Genomic DNA, 22469 nt, shown 5'->3' with positions numbered 1-22469 from the left:
AACACCCGTTATTAATGTGATTACCGGTAGCTGCAACTGTGCTGCTTACATCACAACACCCGTTATTAATGTGATTACCGGTAGCTCCAACTGTGCTGCTTACATCACAACACCCGTTATTGATGTGATTACCGGTAGCTGCAGCTGTGCTGCTTACATCACAACACCTGTTATTGATGTGATTACCGGTAGCTCCAACTGTGCTGCTTACATCACAGTGTACTAAAACACAAGCCAATCCAGGGTTTCGTTGCCCTTTAAAGGACAACTTTGTTTTACCAGGGTTCATATTTTAGATAGTCATTAGAGAAAAGAAAGGATGAGTATTAAAATGTTTTCATTTACTGCTTTCTATCATTTTAGTGATTTTAAATCTTTTGATGCCCCCAGGTTGGGGGCATGCATGCAAGTGGCTAAATATGATCTTTTTAGACACAATAAGCCCATGCCAAAGATGCACCGCAATCTTTCATGGGCAGTCATGTGACTTATGGGGGCTGGGGTAAATAGTAACAAAGAAATCGTCAGCCTATTGTGTCTAAAAATACATATTTAGCCACTTGTACGCATGCCCCCACCCACTGAAATGAAAATACTAAAATCTCTAAAAAAATAGAAATAAGTTAAATGAAAACATTTAAACACTCATCTTTTCTTTTCTCTAATTACTATCTAATAAAATATGAACCCATGTTGTAAAAAACAAAGTTGTGGTTTTGGTCCAAAGAACAAGTCTAGAACACTTAATGGTATGACATGGTTTTACAGTGAATGCTGGTCCATCTGACACAGTGTCCTTTATGAATGCTGGTCCATCTGACACAGTGTCCTCCTTTGCCTCCACAGATTTCAAGGGCAACTTCAGGAAGCACCAGACCAACAACCTGGACACTCCATACGACTATAACTCTATCATGCATTACGGAAGGTGACATATGACTCCATAAAAACCATGAACCTAGCGTACATATTGTCATAATAGACTTACATGCTTGTGAGGCGGAAAAGGGTTGAAGACCATTGATCTAGACCACCCAACCCCCCAGTCTCAGCTCCTCCGTCTAAATCCACTCCAGCCGTCTAATGTCTTTTTCCCTTTTCTTAAAGAACAACTTTAGTTTTTTACAACAAGGGTTCATATTTTAGATTGTAATTAAAGAATATAAAAGATGAGTGTTAAAATGATTTAATTTACTTTTTTCTATTGTTTTAGGGATTCTTATTTCAGTGGTTGGGGGCATGCGTACAAGTGGCTAAATATATCATTTTACACAGAATAAGCCCATTCCCAAGATACAACGCAACCTTTCATGGTTGGATGTGACTTATGGGGGCTAGAAGTGTTACTGTAAATAGCAATGAAGAAACTGCTGGCTTATTGTGTCTAAAAAGACATATTTAGCCACTTGTACGCATGCCCCCATGCGTACGCATGCCCCACATTTTAGCACGGTATACGCGATGAAACAATAGAACAAAGCAAATGAAAACATTTTAACACTCACGTTTTCCTTTGTCTAATTACAATCTAAAATATGAACCCTTGTTGTAAAAAAACAAAGTTGTCCTTTAATGCTCACATTAATCCTCTTGTTTTCCCCTCTCTGCAGAAACGCCTTCTCCAAGAGCGCCAGGCTGGAGACCATCACCCCCTTCCCCGACGCCTCGGTGCAGATCGGCCAGAGGAAGAGCATGTCGGACATCGACGTCCTCCGTGTCAACAAGCTCTACGACTGCCCTGCGCTCACAGAGGAGCAGGAGAGACAAGCGGAGGAAGCCAGGATTCTCCTCGAGGCCAAGGAGAAGATGGCTAAAGAAGAGAGCAAGAAGAAGAAGGCCAAGGGCCCAAGAAAAGTATTGTACAAGAACAAGAACAAATCTAGTCTGTTCTAGGTTTTCGTTAAGCTCACGGCGAGGCGCCATACTTTTTCTGCAACACTGTTACAGTAAATGACAAAAGAATGAAATAGGCCAGGGCGTTCCTTCAAAGTACCTGAGACAAAAAAAAATTGAATACAGATAATTTTTTTGATTTACCAGACTGTTAACCACAAACTAGAAGTTTTTAATCTGTTAAATTCTTAATGCACTCCCCCCTCATTTTGTTGAATTCGATTTTTTATTTAATATAACTATATAAGACATAATATTTATGGAAAGTGGAAAAACAGTATATCTCCAACAGTTTGTGGAACAACAGTATAAGTCCTTACAAGCAATATTCAGCAGACAAAGGGAGCAGATAACATTAAAACAGACAATTGAACAAAATGAGGGGGAGTGCATTAACAATTTAACAGATACAAAAATTACTAGTTTGTGGTTTACAGTCTGGTAAATCAAAACATATCTATATTTTAAATTTGGTCTCAGGTACTCATTAATGTCATTGTGTAAAACAAAAAACTGTTACTTTTCAGGATTCTGCAAAAGTAGCAGATCTACAACCTCAAAACTGCAAATCTTTTGATGCTTTTGTGTTAGTATGCACAAGCAGGAAGCTAGTTTACGAAAATATTAAAATAAAAAACAAGAAAAGAAAAACTAAAAGATAAATAATGGAGATACATAACCATGTGCACGTTTTTTGCCCGACACCAGCAACATACATTTCAGTTCATTATAAAACGGTACACTTAATAGACCTCTTTAGATTTGATGCATTCATCTTGTTTATGACACTACACTACTGTTTACTGTATATACAGTAGGCTACGGTATCTAACGTTCACACTGTGGTGAAGCTCCTCCTGGAATTCTTGCCGATGCATACGTTTTAAAGCTATTAAAGTCCCGGCCGATAAACCAGAGTGAGTTAATCTGCAGTTGAAACAGCGCTCATGGTGACTGTAATTACATCTAGCGTTAAACGTCTACTGTGTATAATACAAACCAACGAAGGGCACCAGGGTGACGTACTGTAACTTCACACATTCTTACTGTCATCTAATGTCATTATTATAGTCTTGGAAAGTGTTTCTGTTATTGTGAAATTATACGTATAATAAAAAAAGAATCATGACAAAAGTGCTGCAATGTTTTCCTAACTTCTTCGTCTTCCTTCCCATGTTGGTGGTATGTAAAACTGTCAGAATCACCACTTGCATTGAGATGATTGAGATTTGAGATTGCATTTGATCAACACCGGCTTACACAGTAACATCCTCAAGTATGAATTTAACTGAAAAGTCAACAAAAGGAACCAAATGGACCCCTACGGGGGCGATGCAGTGGGAGAGTACGGACTAGGGAAGTATTTATCTATAAAATGTACAGCAATGCACGGCTCAAGTCTCTCTCTCTCTCTCTCTCCCTCTCTCTCTCCCTCTCTGTCTCTCTGTCTCTCTCTCTCTCTCTCTCTCACTCACTCACTCACTCACTCACTCACTCACTCACTCACTCACTCACTCACTCACTCACTCACTCACTCACTCACACACACACACACACACACACACACACACACACACACACACACACACACACACACACACACACACACACACACACACACACACACACACACACACACACACACACACACACAGCATATTGGCTTCACTGGTGAATACATTGGCCCTGAAACAAGCAGGTAGGGGTGGATATTGGCAAGAATCTCACGATGCAATACGTAGGGGTCACGATGGGGGTAATAATCAGGTGTGTGTGTGTGTGTGTGGGGGGGGGTATAATCAGGTGTGTGTTGTGTGTGTGTGTGTGTGTGGGGGGGGGGGGGTATAATCAGGTGTGGCAGTGACATCATTACTGAAGTGGAAAATCACGTCTCTTACCTTTTATGTGACAAAGAGATGCCGTCACGGTCAGCGCCAAAAGGAGGAGAAAAAGAGAAAAGAAAAATATGATTAACAAAAATCAGCCATTGAAACACCATTGACAAGATATGTTCATGAAGACTAATGATGTCAAAGTAAAATGCCTGTAATCATATATATATATATATATATATATATATATATATATATATATATATATATATATATATTTTTTTTTTTTTTGTGATCATTAGAATGTCTAGAACATGTACATATGTTGTTATTGTGGAAAAATAGAGTTAGAGAGAGATAAATCCAGAATGAGTCTGTGTCCACTAGCCATATATCGGTGTATATATATATATATATATATATATTTTTTTTTTTTTCTTTTTTTTTTTTTTCGTGGTCTTGAGTGCCAGTGTCCTGGCAAAATTCAGGCCGGGAACACATTTTGCTGTATGGGAGGGGCTTACAGTACATGTACAGTACGTAGCAACATATGGGTTAGGCCTAAATGGGCTCCCTAAGAAAACAACATCTTTCTCCTCCCCCGCCTTTTCTCTTTAGCAGCGACGCCTCCCTGAGTGCTGCGTTCTCCCAGGGACGTTGAGCTCATCAACGTCACTTCTCATTTCATCAACCATGGATGGACGCTAGAGTTACCAGGCTGGGTGGTGCTGTACACACACACAAACACACGCACGCACGCACGCACGCACGCACGCACGCACGCACGCACGCACGCACGCACGCACGCACGCACGCACGCACGCACGCACACACACATGTTTTGACCCTATCGATGCCAAACTTTGCACACACACTCCTTGGATGGCAAATCACAACCTACGCCTCTGATTTCTCACATGGCCCTCTTCTAGCGCCACCATCAGGCCCATTTTTGCTAAACACATCTTTGGACACTGCTCCTACAGATTGTGGCCACAACTCTCGTAAAGCATTACACAGTATCTCTACAGTCATGTCATCAACATGGATCTGTCCCATTTCCCATATTCCCTCCTGATTGGCTACCATTGCCTTCTGCAGTTTGTGTATGTGACCTGAAGGTCGCTTATCTCTCGATTCTTACTGGTATTCATATGTTCCAATGTGTGATGCCAAAAAAACAATTAAATCGTTAACCGCAACAATAAATTGTCAACTTAAATGTGTAATCATTCCAGTCCCAACCACAGCAGAGCCAGAAAGACTACTTTGGGACATCATATACCCTGGCTGGACACCCAGCCTTCTTCCTGTTACATTTTTATGTGTATGGATTTTATATTCATATTCTCTGCGGTCGCAGAGTCTTTGGCTACAATAAACTGGCTCAACTTTCTGTCTGAGCATTTTTTCTCCCTCCCAGGAGCTCATCCTCCCAGTAGTGCCTTGCACTGGGAAAAGGTCACCATCACCTCCTTATTCACAGCTCCTTTGTAGTGGGAAAATGTACAGAATTCCAAATGAGTTTGTTATTGTGTATTTCATCTACCGTAACAGTAAGTCCTGGCCTGAATGCATTGTCATTGACCTCAAGATAAGAAGGTTGGAGAGACTTGTTGTCGGCATCTATCAGCCGAGTCCATCCCTGTTTCAATGCGCTAAATCAGGGGTCTTCAACGTGTTCAGGCCTTAGTTGAGAGAGAGATGAAGCAGGGACCACTTAGTTGAGAGAGAGATGAAGCAGGGACCCCCTGATTGAGAGAGAGATGAAGCAGGGACCCCCACAACCTGTTCATAGATTCCATATAGTTTCATTGTTTGACAGCACAATCATCAGTGTATTTTGGATTCATGTCAATTTGTGTTTTCAGATATTTAACCACTTGAACCGTCAATACTTAATAAACTTGACCTTTCACTCTGTACTTGGTCTTCTCTTTTCCCCCTCTTTTTCATCTCTTTGCCGAAAATAGCCGATCTACAAGCTCACAACAAGCTCACAACGCTCACAGCGCGAGGTGTTGTGAGCTTGTAGATCTGCTATTTTTGGCTAAAGTTCTCAGAATATGGACACTAGGGTTCAAGGTGTTAATATAAAAAGCATTGGAAGATTTGGAGGACCCCCTGTAGTAACTCTGAGGACGCCTAGGGGTCCCGGTCCCTCTGTTGAAGACCCCTGCAGTAGGGTTTCTGCCCGACTAGCAACGCTACGGCAAAGCTTCTTATCACCCACCCCCACATGACATATGAATGCACTACATCGACTACAAGTTACGACAGGAACGTTTCTTATTTATTTATTTCCTCCTTTTCTCTCCATCGCTGCAACATGGATGCAGCTGAAAGAGAGAGAGAGAGAGAGAGAGAGAGAGAGAGAGAGAGAGAGAGAGAGAGAGAGAGAGAGAGAGAGAGGCCCTACACATGCAGTGCCTTTAATGTTTCATGAAGTATTTTCAGTTCATATCAATCGTTCTGGCCATGCAATATTTAAATTGTACTTGTTTACTGAAATATTTAACGCATGGGCTCTCTGTTCGTTCTCCAAGACCGCTCGTTCTCTCTCGGAGACGGCGTTCCACAACTCCGAGGTCTGTGCCTATAGATGAAATTATTTATCCACATAATTCCATGATTAAAGTGAGATTATATATGAGGCAAATGTCCTGAGACTAAATTACAAGCATGGCATCTCTGGGAGGACATACTGTGCCTTGAAAAAAAGAGAAAGAAAGAAAGAAAGAAAGAAAGAGAAAAAGAAAAAGCCAACATGTCTCATCAAAAAGGGACATCGTCTCTCTGAAGCTGCTGCCGTGTATCAAAACACATCTGATGGAATATTTGATCTATCGCCACATAACAACCAATTCACAAGTGGCAGCTCAGATAGAGCAGTGTGGATGTTGCTGTGCTTTATGTGTGCTGCATGTGGAAACTAAGGAGGACATCGTCACGCGTGTAGGTTGTGAGTTCATCGTTCTTGTGCTTTAATTGTGCTCCAAGCTTCTGCCTACTGTATCTAACCCTGTACATGGCATCTGGAAACCGGCCTGTCACACTCATGGCATTTTAGCTGAGGAGTAAATGGCCAGGTTTCCGAAAGCGATTTTAGCCCTTCGTAGCTCACGCATGGTCGTAGAGACCAAGCCCCGACCCAAACGATAGGATAAAAGGCTTCTTATTAAAGAACATGGAGGATACGGGTAATTATAGAATGCCGTACCGTATTTAGACAAGTGTGAGACTTTATTAAGTACTTTGTTTGTGAAATCTGAATGTTGGTGTTGGTGTAGTTGTAGGAGGCTAAATAAGTCGCTCTGCCCAAACCCATATAAACCCTTGAACATGACGGTCGGGGCTTGGTCTCTACGACCATGCGTGAGCTACTAAGGGCTAAAATCGCTTTGGGAAACCCAAATACTTGTAGTGGTTTAAAACGTATTCATGATGATTAAATTGTGTTTTTGACTTTGACAATGGCCTTTCTGTTAGCCTTTTAGGCTTTGTAAACGCAAATGGCAAAGGTAAGATGTGAAATAGCTAAAGCCTTTTACTGAAATATACAAAGAATATTACTGCAATGACCATGCAGTACCAATAATCAAAAGAATGTACTTGAGCCAAAGCAGGCCACACTTAATAATTGCCAGTCTGCTAACTACAGTAGATCTTGCACAAGATCTTGCACATTTTTTGCAATAACAATGAATAAAACAGAGACATCTTTTCCCTAAATGCCCAGACTAGGAACGCCAGGTTGAAAACAGCTGAAAGAGCGTGGAAATAATGAACGTATGACATTTCATCCAGCTGTGTTTTTACACAGATGAATGGCAATCATTTGGCATAATCGTTAGAATCTTTTTTTTTTTACAACCATTTATGCCAAAATGAATGACTGCGACCATGCAGTCAGGTGATCATCATGTAATAACTGTTCCATGCAGTCAGGTGATCATCATGTAATAACTGTTCCAGGTCTATGGATAACTGGAGGACACGTGAAGGCATTTTAATGTCATATTTTATATGTATTTTACAGCCGCACTCCCATCTGAAAATGCAATATTTTTTAACAGGGGCCCGAATAAGAGAAGATTTGTGCAAAACGCTTCTCAAAATTAGCCGATCTCCTGTTGGCCCGGACGGCCAGGGTTTCGGTCCGGGCACCCAGCCTGACAGCGTGTCGCGGGTTCGACTCCCGATCAGACTACCTTTGCTGCGTGTCACTCCTCTTCTCTCTCTCCCCATTTCCTGCCAGTCTACTGTAATCTATCAATTAAGGCAAACATCTAAAAATATATGTAACGGAGGTGATCCAAACCTCCCCACCCGGCTTTGAACCCGGGTCTCCCACGTGAAAGTCCAATATCTTAACCATCACTCCAAAGGGACATCCCTATGGAATGAGAGCAGATACTAGACTTTTTGTGGCTTCAGGCTGGGGCTGCGACTCTCTCCGTCACATATATATCTTACAAAAAAGAAAAGAAAAGAATACTGTATAAATATAGCCTAAATAAAATACATCAGCATCAAATGAAATGTGTGGTCATTGAGAATAGGCAAGTGCTATGGTAAGTGCTATGGGCCAAGGTGGAGTCTGAAGAGATGAGTCTTCAGACCACGGCGGAAAGCTAGGGAGTGAGTCTGTTGTTCTATGTCACTGGTCCTCAACCTTTTCAGGCCGTGACCCCCAAAATAATCATATTTTAACTGGGGACCCCCCACCCTGACGAGCACTAAGAGTTGAGGCATTACATTTTGTACAACACGGTTCTGTTGTGAAAATAGCAGATCTACATGCTCACAACGCCTCGAGGCGCTGTGAGCTTGTAGATCTGCTATGTGCTCTCCTTGTGGATTCATATTGAACGGTGTTCAGGCAGGTGCACACAGAGACATCAAAGGGGGCTTGAGCCCCTGCCCTTTTATCCATCTGTAAAAAGTGTCCTCTCCAGACCAGGAATGCAGTTTTTACTATGGAGAAAGAAATGCAAATACCCCCTCTTTCCATGCAATACCTGAAGGCAGCATTCAAGAGAATTGCCTTGTCCAAACTCTCCTGAAGTTGAATGCAGCATCTTATGTTGAAAGAATTGCCCTCTCTGTGTAGAAATCCATGCCGTTACGCCACATCTCTAGTATTCACTTGTTTATGCTTACCTTAGTTCAGTGTGGGATCAAGCAACGAAAATAGCTGACCTCCAAGCTCACAACGCGTCTGCTATTTTCGATGTTTTCACCAAAAGGCCATTTTAGAAATGTCAGCCCCTGCCTCTCTAACTTTCTCTGCACGTCCCTGACGTTGTTGTCACGTGGCAGGTTTACTAGTGTGAAGGAAACGGGTTGAAACGCCTTGTTTTGTTTCACTGCTAACGGCCAACAACACGTCTACAGGATGTCACTTTAAGAAGAACACGTCTACAGGATGTCACTTTAAGAAGAACACGTCTACAGGATGTCACTTTAAGAAGAACACGTCTACAGGATGTCACTTTAAGAAGAACACGTCTACAGGATGTCACTTTAAGAAGTACGACTGTCATCAGGCTGGTAAGAACATCTTGTTTTCTATCTGGTCTCATTTCATATCCTGTCTGGCCTACAAACTGCAGCATCAATCATGACTCACAATCTCACATATCCGTCGCTGACAGCCAGAAGAAACATTGCATGTCCGAAAACCGTTACACTCGCTACTCAGGAAATGGAGAGAAAAAAAGAACCTGTGTTACACAAGCATCCAGTGTAGTTATTTTAGTCACAGGCAATTTTCATTGGTTATTTTATTTATTTATTCATGGGTTTCATTTGTAGTCAGTGGTGGTCATTTTATACCCAGGCCTTCAATAGATCCTCCCACAATTCACCGTTTGTCAGCCTTCTGATTGGTCCCTGAGATTCCCTGACTGGCCAACCAGAACAAAACATTCACTTTTCGCTACCGGGGGTGGAGTTGTGCAGTGGGAGAAAGTGGCTTCAGTCTTTCACCGCGGTGCCGTGATGCGGAGCACGGCCGGGTCGCAGTACGGCGCTGCGCGGTCATAGCGATTTCGATCATTATAATGAATAAGCTTCAAAGAACTAGTTCACATGAACGACAATGATGTAACTAAGATATTCGATTGGGTAATATATTTTAAATGGGCAGAATTACAATTAAAATACATGTTATGTTGACAGCCAGCCTATAATTCCACAACTTCCTACCCAAGATGCACTGCGCTTTCTCTCTATCTCTCTCTGTCCTCTGCCTGTTTCAGAGGATTAAACTAATGAAATCATGTATTTTCTGGGGAAAACCCCTGTTTTGCAATGTAACTACTGTAATCACGTAGATGTTTTTCTTTTGGTACTTTAAATAGCAATAATGAGGCTATGAAAAATCTTTTTTTCCCATTCATTTCCAATATAAAAACAATCTGCCCTGGTTTTTCTGTCCCACTGGGATTAAACTAATTAAAACATGTATTTTCAGGAGAAAACCTCTGTTTTTCAATGTAGCTATTGTACTTTTGTGTTCCCTTTTTATTAACATCACGTAGATGTTTTTCTTTTGGTACTTTAAATAACAATAATGCGGCTATGAAAAATATTGTGAGTATAACAGCCTATAAAAACCAATTAAACTCACCATGGCTGAATGTGTCCATCAATGCCAAGCTTTTCTTTAAGTCCTACTAGAAAAAGTTGTCCAGTAAATCCACACCAAATCTGTTTATTCTCCTCCTTCAGCCATGTTTGGTTATTTGTGCATTTGTTTATTTGTGAGTTAATTTATTTTTAACACAACAAAAGATCGGAGAAAAAGTATCAATGTTGAAATGTAGATGTACTCCGTTACAAGTGAAAGTCCAGAATTCAAAATGTACTTGAGTAAAAGTATGAAAGTATTGGCATCAAAATGTACTTAAAAGTACAACATGTTTGAAGATGGCAGATCTGCAAGCTCACAACGCGACGCGTTGTGAGCTTGCAGATCTGCTATTTTCAAACAGCCTAGGTATGAAATCTGGCTAAAGTGGATTATGTATGTTTAATAATAATTAAATAATTGAATTATAATTTATGCCTGCAAAGTAACTAAAGTTTTCAAATAATTGTAGTGGAGTAAAAGTACAATATTTGGATCTGAGATGCTGTACAGTAGAAGTAAAAGTAAAGTAAAGTACAGATACAACTGTACTTGAGTACATTACTTAAGTCAAAGTACTTAGTTACTTTACACCTCTGTTGGACATACAGTATGGGGTTTCCAACCGACGGAGACGTCGAGAAAAGAAATATGGAGATACAAGGTTTACCTTCCCCCGACGGCGGCGACCATAATATATGTTCTGGTCACATAAGATGGCTTTGTGCAAACATTTACATTCCATGTGTGTGTGTGAGTGTGCGTGTGCGTGTGCGTGTGCGTGTGTGTGTGCGTGCGTGCGTGCGTGCATGCGTGCGTGCGTACGTTCGTGCGTGCGTGCGTGCGTGCGTGCGTGTGCGTGCGTGTGCGTGTGTGTGTGTGTGCGTGTGCTTTAATACACTGCCTGCATGGTGTCATGGTGTTCTGACCTCGCTGCTTGCTTTAGCTACACAGTGAGTCACAGACCTGTTCTGTTCCACTGCAGTCATGTTGACACGAGACTCACCGGGTCAAACACTGCCATTAAACCACCAACGTGTTCCACTCAGAGGCAGAGTTCTGCCGATTTAAAATGAGCCCAATACGTAACTAAAACTTCCTATGATTGGCCGCTAGTTGCGCTGTTTTCCCCCTGGCCGGTTGCAAAAAGAATTGTTCTCCATTGGACCCCATTCATTTTCCCCTTTCGTGTTCTAACCTTAATTAACATTTTCATAAATACTTTATGGTTCCTATCGCTAGTTAAAAATTGCCTTTCAATCACCATGATATGCGTTTTGTGAAAATAAGGTCCCATTTATGTTAAAATTGACCACTTGAACAATACTTAATAAACTTGACCTTTCACTCTGTACTTAGTCTGCTCTTTTTACTCTCTACACCAAAGCTCTTTGCCAAAAATAGCCGATCTACAAGCTCACAACGCCTCGCAGCGCGAGGGGTTGTGAGCTTGTCGGCTATTTTCGGCTAAAGTTCTCATAATATGGACACTAGGGTTCAAGTTGATTTAAAAAGCATTGGGAGATTTGGAGGACCCCCTGTAGTAACTCTGAGGACCCCCTGTAGAAGACCCCTGACGTAAGCCCTTCTGTCCTCGCTGGCTGCTATGAGAAAGCCATCCATCTGACCCCGGGGTCACGACGACATGAGCATGATGTCACCTTGACAACTTAGGTCATCATGATGTCACCATGACAATCAACCAACAACCAATAAGAAAACCACCAGGTCACGACCGGTCGTGATGTCACTCACCCTGACAGCCAATAAAAAAAACACAGGGTCAGGATTCACAGCTGGTCATGATGGTCCCCCCCCCCCTGACAACCAACCAACAACCAATGAAACCATGCCGGATTAAAGGAGAATTTCGGGGACAAACGGCTTTCCTGCCTTTAAAAGTATATTTTTGGTTGCCAAAATGATGGTCCAGCAGTTGTTGTTGAGTGGTGGTCACACCGTCTCCTATACTTGGCCGTGTGTGAATGCGTGTATGTGTGTATCTCTGTATCCATGTCTGTGTGTGTGTGTCTGTATGTAGCCTGAGTAGTGCTGGGTGACCAGCGAGGTGCTGAGCAGTCTTGCTACACACACACACACTAGAGCATTAACGACTTGTGATTTTTGCAAGTCGACTCGACTCAGTAAAAAGTTGAGTTGAAGTTGACTTGATTGTTTGATGAAGTCATCACGCTGTGCGTGAACAGGGGACACATCCCGAAACCCTGTGCTTAATTTCATTGAAAAAACACAGTTGGAAAAGGATAGAATCATTCTATCCTTGACTTTAAGCAATGATGTGTATTACTTGCTTATTGTAAATCGCTTTGGATTAGGCGTCTGCTAAATGCCTATGTAAACTGTAAACTGTAGGAGACGATGGAAGATGGAATAAAGTGGGACAAGTACTATTAGTCTGTTTGCATAATTCACCACCCTTGGTAGAGGAGTTGTTGGATCACAACAGAATATTCTAAAGTCTCCGTACTTTTACTTCAAACTTGGCCTCCTTGGCCTACTTCAAACAGTCCTCACTATTAGATTATTATTATCTGAGTTCACACTGGAAGATACAAAGACTCAGGCTGCCATGTGTTTTCAATGGAAGCCAGTGACATGAAGATACTGTAGTGTAGATTCATCCCATGTCGGTAGCTCTGCTACAAAAGCAACAACAGCTACAAAACTACTAGAGGTGTGACGTTTGCGAACGAATCACTTGAATGGCTCTTTGAAATGAACGATGGGATCCGGTCATTATGCAGAATATCCCATTTCACAAGTCTTCCAATGAATAAAATGTAGAAAAATCTTTTGAAAATAGCAGATCAACAGGCTTGTAGATCGTCTATTTTCAAATGGTGGAAATCTATATACGGTATGGCCAAATGTATATAGGATTTTTAATTATAACCAAAATCTACAATAGTAACTAAAATGAGACAGTCTTTTGAACAGCTCTTTGAAAGGATCGGATCCCAGAGATCCAGCTCACTTCAAAGAGCTATAAATCCCATCTCTAGTTTCAGCTTCATCTACAAAGCTTCAAATATGCTGTGTATTCTTGCATCTTTTGTATCCACCAGTTTGAATGCAGCCTTACACACAGATCAGTGTACTGAACCAATTTACAGTCTTCAAACACCATAAAGCTTGTGCTATGCTTAGAGTATTTTCACACGGGTGCTGAAAATAGCAGATCTAAATAAACTAATGTTACTTGCACAAATGCTGGCTGATTATTATGGCATTATTGTGCATTTGGTGTAGAGGAGGGGAAAAGGAGTGAATGAATGGCGTTTAGAAGCTCACGATGTGTCGCGATGCAACGCGCTTTGAGCTTAGAGATATTCTTTCAAAAGAATACGCAACAAGTAACACGCCGTAAGGGTGAGAAGCGACCGCCAGGTCGCAAAACGACAGAGCTTCTAAATACGGCACGCACACACACACACACACACACACACACACACACACACACACACACACACACACACACACACAAAACACTGAACTACACAGTGACAATTCTGATATACAATAGCAAAGCCAAATAAATCAATTATGCATGAAATACACTCATCTACAATGTTGTATTCAAATCAGAAACGACAGCCTCCTGACAAGAAAAAGAAAAGGTTTCCACTTACAGACAATGGTGTCGACTGCTCAACAAGAAATGGTGAACCGAGGATTTTCAGAACACATACATAATTAAGAGCACCTGTGTGACTCTTCTAATCAGAACAATACACTACACTAACATACTGTAGGTAGCGAGGACAGTACACACTGGTTTAAACAATTATCAAAACATTTGGAAGCAAGCCCCAAAATAAGCAACTACACTTTATGAACAAGCCCAAAACACAAACCTCCGATATTAACAAGATACTAAGATACTAAGAAAAAAAAAAGCACAAAGTCTCTTCTAATAAGCAGTCCTGGCAACATGGATTCTACCAACACGGGCGGCTCATGAGTGACAGAGGGAGTTGTTTGTGTTTGTGTGTGTCGGGCGACATTACAATCAGCGGAGCGCGTCTGCCTCGGCACGCTCCTGGAGGTCGCCGGCAGCGCCGCGGCAAGTCAACCGCTACGTTCTCCCTCCTCTCGGCGACATGAAAAGACGGGGTCAGAAAAACAAGTGGATTTAGAAAAGACAAACAACAGATGGGAACGGAGCGTCTGGGAGAGGCTGGCGGTCCTGTGAACGTCCCTCTCCTAGAAAATGAATGATCAAGACGGAAGGCAAGACGAACCTCAACGCAAAGCTTTACCGGGGTTCTGTTTTTTTACTGCGGTAAATGGAATAAAAAAAAAGCAATAAGCCACAAGAGGCATGTGGTTACCTGGTATTTTATAATGGCTGAGAGGCATGTGGTTACCTGGTATTTTATAATGGCTGAGAGGCATGTGGTTACCTGGTATTTTATAACAGCTGAGAGGCATGTGGTTACCTGGTATTTTATAACAGCTGAGAGGCATGTGGTTACCTGGTATTTTATAACGGCTGAGAGGCATGTGGTTACCTGGTATTTTATAATGGCTGAGAGGCATGTGGTTACCTGGTATTTTATAACGGCTGAGAGGCATGTGGTTACCTGGTATTTTATAATGGCTGAGAGGCATGTGGTTACCTGGTATTTTATAACGACTGAGAGGCATGTGGTTACCTGGTATTTTATAACGGCTGAGAGGCATGTGGTTACCTGGTATTTTATAACGACTGAGAGGCATGTGGTTACCTGGTATTTTATAACGACTGAGAGGCGTGGTGAGTCTCCAACCCTCTCAGCCGTTATAAAATACAGGTAACCACAAGCCTCGTGTGGCTTATTGCTTTTCTAAAACGGTTACAATATGGCAACATGAAAAATCATAGACATGTACCAATTAAAACTGTTCCATTTCACTAATAATTCACCACAAGGTCTGCAAGAAAGTAGTTCCCAGCTTTTTTTGCCAACAACACAGGTGCAGATAATTGGTGCACTGTGGAACACTGTGGAAAGAAATAAGACACCTGGGTTTGATATAAACTGTTTCAAGGTGTGGATTATAGTCTCATATACCACAGCAATTAAAGGGAAACTAGTCAATCAGAATCAAGGAATGGAACTAGCCGTTTTAGAAATATAATTTTGTCTCCGTCAGGCCGAAAGGCGTGTCGTCCTTCCGTCTGTGAACAGCTAATCTCTGGCACAGTTGGCGCGATGGCAGCCGAACGGTTTCAGGAATAGAAAGCCTGCAGTTTCTATTAGCTGGGATTCCACATCGATGATGTCACTGGTAGACAGGTTTCTGAACTGCCCACAGACCGAGTAGAAACAAATTGTGCTATTTTATCATGAATATGAAGATAGTTCAATTGCCCACATGTCCCTATTGCCCAGTTGTCCAGGTGCCCACTCGTCCAGAATCTCCAGATGCCCAGTCATAACCAAAGTATGGTGTCAAGATGTCCCTAGTGCCCCCTGTCCCACTGGTATTCATACTCTCTCCCTATTATTGGGTGTTTTGAGTTGTTATTAATAATTAGAAATGAATGTTTCCTGCATTTTTGGATTAGTAGGGAACATAGAACCTTTTTTTAAGTTGAGCGGGGAACATAGAACCTTTTTTGTGGGGTGAAGTGGGGAACATAGAACCTGAGGAACATAGTACCTTTTTTGTGGGGATAACTGGGGAACATAGAACCTTTTTTGTGGGGATAAGTAGGGAACATAGAACCTGGGGAACATACCTGTAGGTACGGTCCCGTTGAGAAGTGGTGAAGTGGTCCTTTAAGTATGCTCCGTAGTAAAGTACTTTGGAGACAAGCTCTCCATAAACGCAGTCCATTCACCAATAACAACAATAATAGCTTTGAATTTATATAACGGTCAAACAACTTACAAGGAAAACCCGGAGATTTACCGTCTCCAGGCTTTCGTGCAACAGTTCCACTCGGCCTCTCTCTCTCCTCTCTCTCCTCTCTCTCTCCCCTCCCTCTCTCCCCCCTCTCTCTCCCTCTCTCCTCTCTCCCTCTCCCTCTCTCTCTCTCTCTCCCTCTCTCCTCTCTCCCTCTCTCTCCCTCTCTCCCCCCCCTCTCTCCCCTCTCTCTCCCTCTCTCTCCCCCTCTCTCCCCTCTCTCTCCCTCTCTCTCCCCTCTCTCCCCCCTCTCTCTCCCTCCCTCTCCTCTCTCCTCCCCTCCAGTGAAGTGAAGCTGCACTGAGCGGTGAGATGTGAGTGAATCTCTCCGATCGGTGGGATGATGTCTGCTGCCCGCTGCCACTCATACATTCCTGCTGCTTTGTGTTCTGACATGCATTGTGCTCTCAGGGGCTCCTGGCTGACGCTGTCCCTGGAAGTTGAGACTACTGGCGTTTTAAAAGAAGTCATAAAGATGAGGCGATACGAAGCGTGGCAGATCACGACAAAAGAGTGAAAGGCGAGGCTAGATGATGAAGGGGGTGGAGGGGGGGGGGGGGGGGGTGGGGGTTAAAACCACTGTATTTTCTGTTTTCTTTCTTGGCGTGTCCTTACACAACTCCACAGTGGTCTTCTCTCAAAGAGAAGTGATGCGATAAAGAAAAGAGGACGAAAAAAAAGGCAGCCTTTCGCAAACGAGTAAATCAAACGAGGGCCGCTGATATCGCTTACAGCGCTCCCCCCCCCCCCCCCCCCCCCCCACCGCCGGAGCGAGCCGAGCGACAAACGTCTCTGTTTGTCAGCCCGTTGAGGAGCGTTGGCTGTCAGGACTGACTGGGTGCTCGTTAGTGACGGATGGCCCGACGCCGCGGCGCAGGCAGACAGGAAGCCATTGTCAGGGACACGACGATAACAAGGCACTCATTGGAGGAGATGTGAGGGATGGGGTTTGGTCTGTGTCGTCTAAACCCCCCCCCCCTGGATGTCTGATGAGAAAGGCAGACGGGAGGAGAAGAAGAAGAAGATGGAGGGGTTAAGATAAAGACGCGGAAAGAGAGAGAGACGAGAACGAGACGAGAGTGAGCGAGCGAGCAAAGGAAGAAAAAGGATGGCGGAGATAAGGTGAGACAAATGGGGAAGAGGGAGAACGAGACTGGTGGTTGAGAGAGAGAGAGAGAGAGAGAGAGAGAGAGAGTAGGACAGCACGACGGAATAGAGAAATACGAGGGCGGAAAGCCGTGGCTACATCAAGTGAATCAGTGGAGAGAGAGAGAGAGAGAGGAGGGGGAGAGAGACTAGGCCATTTTGGCCAAGGATTATTGAATGCTTTAACTATTGAAACATATCAGATCTACAAGCTCACAGCGCGGCACTCGTAGATCTGCTATTTTTGAAAAAATCATGAAATGTGTGCAAATCTTTGAATGTCTCATTTTTAAAGTGAACATTTCGTAACTCAAATATTTGCTTCTGGGGGGGTCCCTGATAGAAAAATATTTTGAGACATTCAAGGGTCCTTGACATGAAAGAGAAGTAGAAACGTGTTTTTTTTTTTTTTTTTTTTTCAAATAAAACTTAGAAGTATTTAGAGAACACTTAAAGAATCGGGTCAAAATCGGTTCAAAATTCCAATGATCACGATTTTTTCAAAAAATGTTCAATAGTCTGTTAAAGTATCAAATAATAATACACACTAATGCGTACCCGGTCTGAATAGGCTAGAGAGAAAGATTAAGCCAAAAAGTCCCATAGTGTAACGTCCCGTGCCTTGGGGGAGACGGGCAGGTTTATCCACCCCAGGATTGAACTGATCTTTCCTCGCGGAGATCGTTTCTCTTCCCCCTCGGCCCCCATGGAGGGACAGCTGAGGGTCGGGGGGGTGGGGTGGGGGGGGGGGGGGTGGGGTGGGTGGTGTATCCCCCCCCCAAAAAGAATCACCTCTGCCTCCGTCCTCCTCCTCTCTAACCCACCTTTAAGTAATGAAGTCCCTCCACCAGCTCCGCCCCAATTAACTCTCCTAAAGTTGCTATTAATCACCGCTCCGCTCCGCGCCGCGCCGCTGGGGCGTCCAACACATTACGGACCGGCTCAATTACGGTACGGAAGACGGAGTTGATTAAACACAGCAGGTTTCGCTGGTGACTTTCCACCACTCCAGATTGCAGCAGCCGAGGCTCCGTGGCGAAAACACCGCGGCAAAAAAACACAATTAACATCATAATTACTTAAAGTGTGTAAAGTGCAGTGTAGACTGTTGACGGGGGGGAAGCATGAGTCACCAGAAAAAATAATGGGTGTTTTTAATGAATCTATCATGGTTAACTCACTTGCTGCTATTTTAAACATGGGCTGAACTGTTTTCCTGCCAAATTGTCCTTACCTTTTAACGTGGGCACGTGCACGCATAGTGCACGATCTGTGCATGACTCATGTAGTAGACGGGTAGACTCGATGACAGCTTTCGAATAAAAAAAATCCATTGGAATAGACATATCCGTTGCCAGGCTGTATCCTGCTGTATCCGCCAGTGTTTACATAAGAAAACATTGGAAACAGCCAGCTGTGCGCAGATCATATGCCAGGCGGGCACAAGAATCAAACAGCTATCAAATTTAAAAAAAAACGTGTGAAAAAAGACGATGATATGACCGTGCAGCTCCTTCCTCTGTTTACAATGTAAACAGATGGGACGGAAGCTACGATTGGGCCTTAGACAGGATACGGATACCTAGATCCGGTCAGAACCGGAAATACGGCCGGATACAGTTAGGAGGTGGGCCTAAGACTCCGAAACGGCTATATACTGCGATCATACTTTTAATTGTTTCATAACGATTAAAGCTAATTAAATTTTCGAGATCTATGGGCATCGCAGAGTGGTACAGCGGGAAATCTCCGGTTTCGACGGGGATCGCAGGAAATGAGTTAAAATGGAGTTTGAAGTTACAATGGGTGTGTATGGGGAGAGGCCCTGGGCCTGGAGGGCCTGGTAACATTTACATCAAATATCAAAATATTGAATCAAGCAAATTAAAAACTGTTCAAGGCGTTCATAAAAGCCTGATTAGACGATAAAATGACCAAAAGTTTTTTCTTTTTTTAAGTGGAATATCCCTTTAAGGAATGTTCCCAGTCTGTAGGCGTATTAGTAAGCAAGCAATTAAGTGAGCCTACCTACTCAATCGTTTTCAAAGATCTTCCAAAAGACCCAGGCCCGTTGCCAGCCTAATCAGCGATCTAAGCGAGCTCTCCAGAATGCGGCCCTACACACTCCCGTGCACGCGAGAGCGCGCACAAACATTTTGGGGTTTTGATGTGTTTTTTTTTTACGGTTTTGGGTGGGGTTGGGTGGCTCATTAACTGTTCAATAAGATACAAGAGAAGGGGACGAATATACAATAGCGTCAGAAACATAAGTAATCACCCTCAAAATGTCAAGGCAATTCCAACTGTGCAAAAACAGAATCATTAGGCTATAGAGGAGAACGTTTCAGCACTGATTTAGAGCTCATAACAGTGCAGTGCAACAGAGCCATATAAAACATCGTTCGAACATTTAAAAGCAATGAACCATTAATTAGCCTAAATGACGGCATGACGACATGCTTGTTTGACTTGACAACACTCCTGTATAGGACACAGAGCACAACTGTATCACAGAGAGATGTGGAGGATCCAGTAGCCTAGATGCTGGCACAGCGCAAGACACAATGAACAACTATAAAGAGAAATAAACAACAGCTCTATGCTGACTCCTCTCATATTTTCTACAATCTGTGCTCTCATCGCAGCAACAGCAGCCAAACCAGCAGAAGGTAATTAACCTCTTAGCAGTTCTCGGCCCGCCGGCGGGCCCGCCGGCCGTACGTTGACAAACATTCACGTCCACGCAAGCGTGTGTTTCACCTAAACGGACATGCCGCATATCTATAGAAAGCCACGAGTCTTGTGATTACAGAGCTGCAAACCCCGTGGTTGTAGCTTCAAAACTCGCGCTAATATCAATGTTGAAGTCCAACAAACATAAACAAACACATGTTGATAAAGTTGTAACTACTCACGTTCAAAACTGGTTTCTAGTCCACCAACATGATCTATTTCCACAATAATGTTGTTCTTATTCCGTGGAAAGTACACATAATCCAAGCCATTGAATGAAAATAGTTCAAACCATGTTTTCCTTCATGCCATCACTGTTCTCCCATTGCAAGGTATAGGAACGTAATGACGATGACAGACACTTCTTCATGGTGTTTTGCACGTAAATCCAGTCCACGTTTTCCGTATAACCCTTTGTTTGGTCATAAAATGGCCGCAAAATTGTGATTGACACTTTGACACTTCATTTCACCCAATTGGAGCTTCTAGTCCTGTCCCACCCCCCCAATAGCGACCAATGGTCTGTGTTCAGAGGCGGTGCATGGCCATGTTTCCTGTGCTACAGACTCAGCAAATGGCAGCAGGGTGTTCTGATGACTGGCACATCTTATAGCCAATTAAATTCTCAGAAAAATGATACCTAACTTGTTTTGGGAGAAGTCCAGTACAATTCCCAAAAACGCCTGCGTAACAGCAACTTTCAAGACGCGCGTAATGCAAGCTTCCTCCTTTACGCAGCAGAGCGCGCGCTGAATGTCACACAGAGAGAGATAAAGAGAATGAAATTCAATGAATAATGCCACCAAAACGTCCTAGGACGGTAAAATGGACCGATGATGAGCTGGTTACAGCATGTACTAGTGCTCTTACTGAGGAAGAATTAGCTGTTGGCTGTCTAAGTGATGAAGATGAAGAACTGTTTGAGGCTGACTCTGACAACAAAGAATGGAGCGACTTTGATTCGGAGGCAGAGGAGGTTTTCAGGAATGGACGAGACATTACACTGGACCAACTCGACTTGTAAGTAATGTATTATATATTTATTGTGATAGCCTACAGTACTTTTTGATATAAATATGTTCAAACATGAATGTAAATGGGGACTAAACAAAGAGAGGAGGCAGTCTGTGTCTGTCTGTATGTTTGACTGGAGTGGGGGAGGGGTGTGTGTGTGTGTGTGTGTGTGTGTGTGTGTGTGTGTGTGTGTCTAAAGGGGGGGAGGGGTGTTTGTGAGAGATTTTGTGGGTCTGGTGGGTTGATTGATTGATTGAAGACTGTATTAGAAGTTTGCATAGAAAAAGGTACAGTTTCATGACGGTACAGTGCACTGATACAAGGGCAACTAAAAGGAGATCACAGGAAACCATTGAAGTATCTCATATAACATTGAATGACAGACAGATAGAACACAGTACTATGCAGTAAATAGGCCTAAAGCAGGAGGAAATAAAATGAAAAAGAGACAAAAATAAAACAGTGCAAAAAATATATACAGTAGGTAAACACAAATAAGGGCCAGGGGAAGGTAATGCTGGGCTAGGTTGTGTTGTTTGTGTTCTATTGAGATAGGTTTGTTATGTTCTAGCTGCAGTAAGCAGTTAGCAAATGTCTAACAACTGCTCTTTATTTATTTTCACATTATAGGCATCTATCTAATTCAGATGAAGACTGGGTGCCAGATCCAGCTCCTCTCTCTCACAAACAGCCCAGACGGGACCAGCGCACCAGGTCCAGCAACACAACAGTGACTTCACAAAGTCATCTACCGACAGGCAATGAGTAAGAATTTTGTCCAAACATTATAAATGGGGAATGAACAAAGGGGAAGCGAAGGTGTTTTGTGTCTGTCTGTCTGACTAACGTGGGGGGGTTTGTCTGACTACTGTAGGGAAGATTATGGTTATGTTCCAGCTCTAACAACAGCTATTTATTTATTTTCACATTATAGGCATTCAGATGAAGACCGGGAGCCAGCTCCAGTGTCTCTGTCTCTCCCTGTCAGACAGCGCACACAGCCCAGACTGGACCAGCGAACCAGCACCACAACATTGACTCCACAAAGCCATCCACCAAGAGGCAATAAGAGACACAGCATCACTGTGACTCCACAGGGACATCCTCCAAAAGGCACTGGGTATGAAATGTGTCCATAGTAAATGGAGAATGAACAATGGGAAGCTGTTATCTGTCTGTTTGACTAAAGCGTGTGTGTGTGTGTGTGTGTGTGTGTGTGTGTGTGTGTGTGTGTGTGTGTGTGTGTGTGTGTGTGTGTGTGTGTGTGTGTGTGTGTGTGTGTGTGTCATTTGCTGAGTCTGGTT

General features: G+C 43.1%; 1 protein-coding gene across 1 annotated transcript in view; it reads left to right on the top strand.

The window, feature by feature from the left end:
- The window catches only part of LOC308301205 (low choriolytic enzyme-like), a gene marked incomplete at both ends in the record, with an annotated part of 31373 nt that overhangs the window by 5739 nt on the left and 3165 nt on the right, over nt 1-22469 (top strand). Inside the window, 3 exons of the mRNA XM_080745101.1 lie at nt 847-928; nt 1611-1854; nt 20064-20087. Coding sequence (XP_080601227.1) covers nt 847-928; nt 1611-1854; nt 20064-20087 — 350 coding nt within the window. The remainder of the gene's footprint in view (nt 1-846; nt 929-1610; nt 1855-20063; nt 20088-22469) is intronic.

The sequence above is a fragment of the Nannobrachium achirus genome (genome assembly GCF_963921795.1).
Source record: "Nannobrachium achirus genome assembly, chromosome: 16".
Lineage (NCBI taxonomy): Eukaryota > Metazoa > Chordata > Actinopteri > Myctophiformes > Myctophidae > Nannobrachium > Nannobrachium achirus.
The sequence above is the reverse complement of the archived record's forward strand: the minus strand, read 5'-3'. Positions and strand labels throughout refer to the sequence as shown.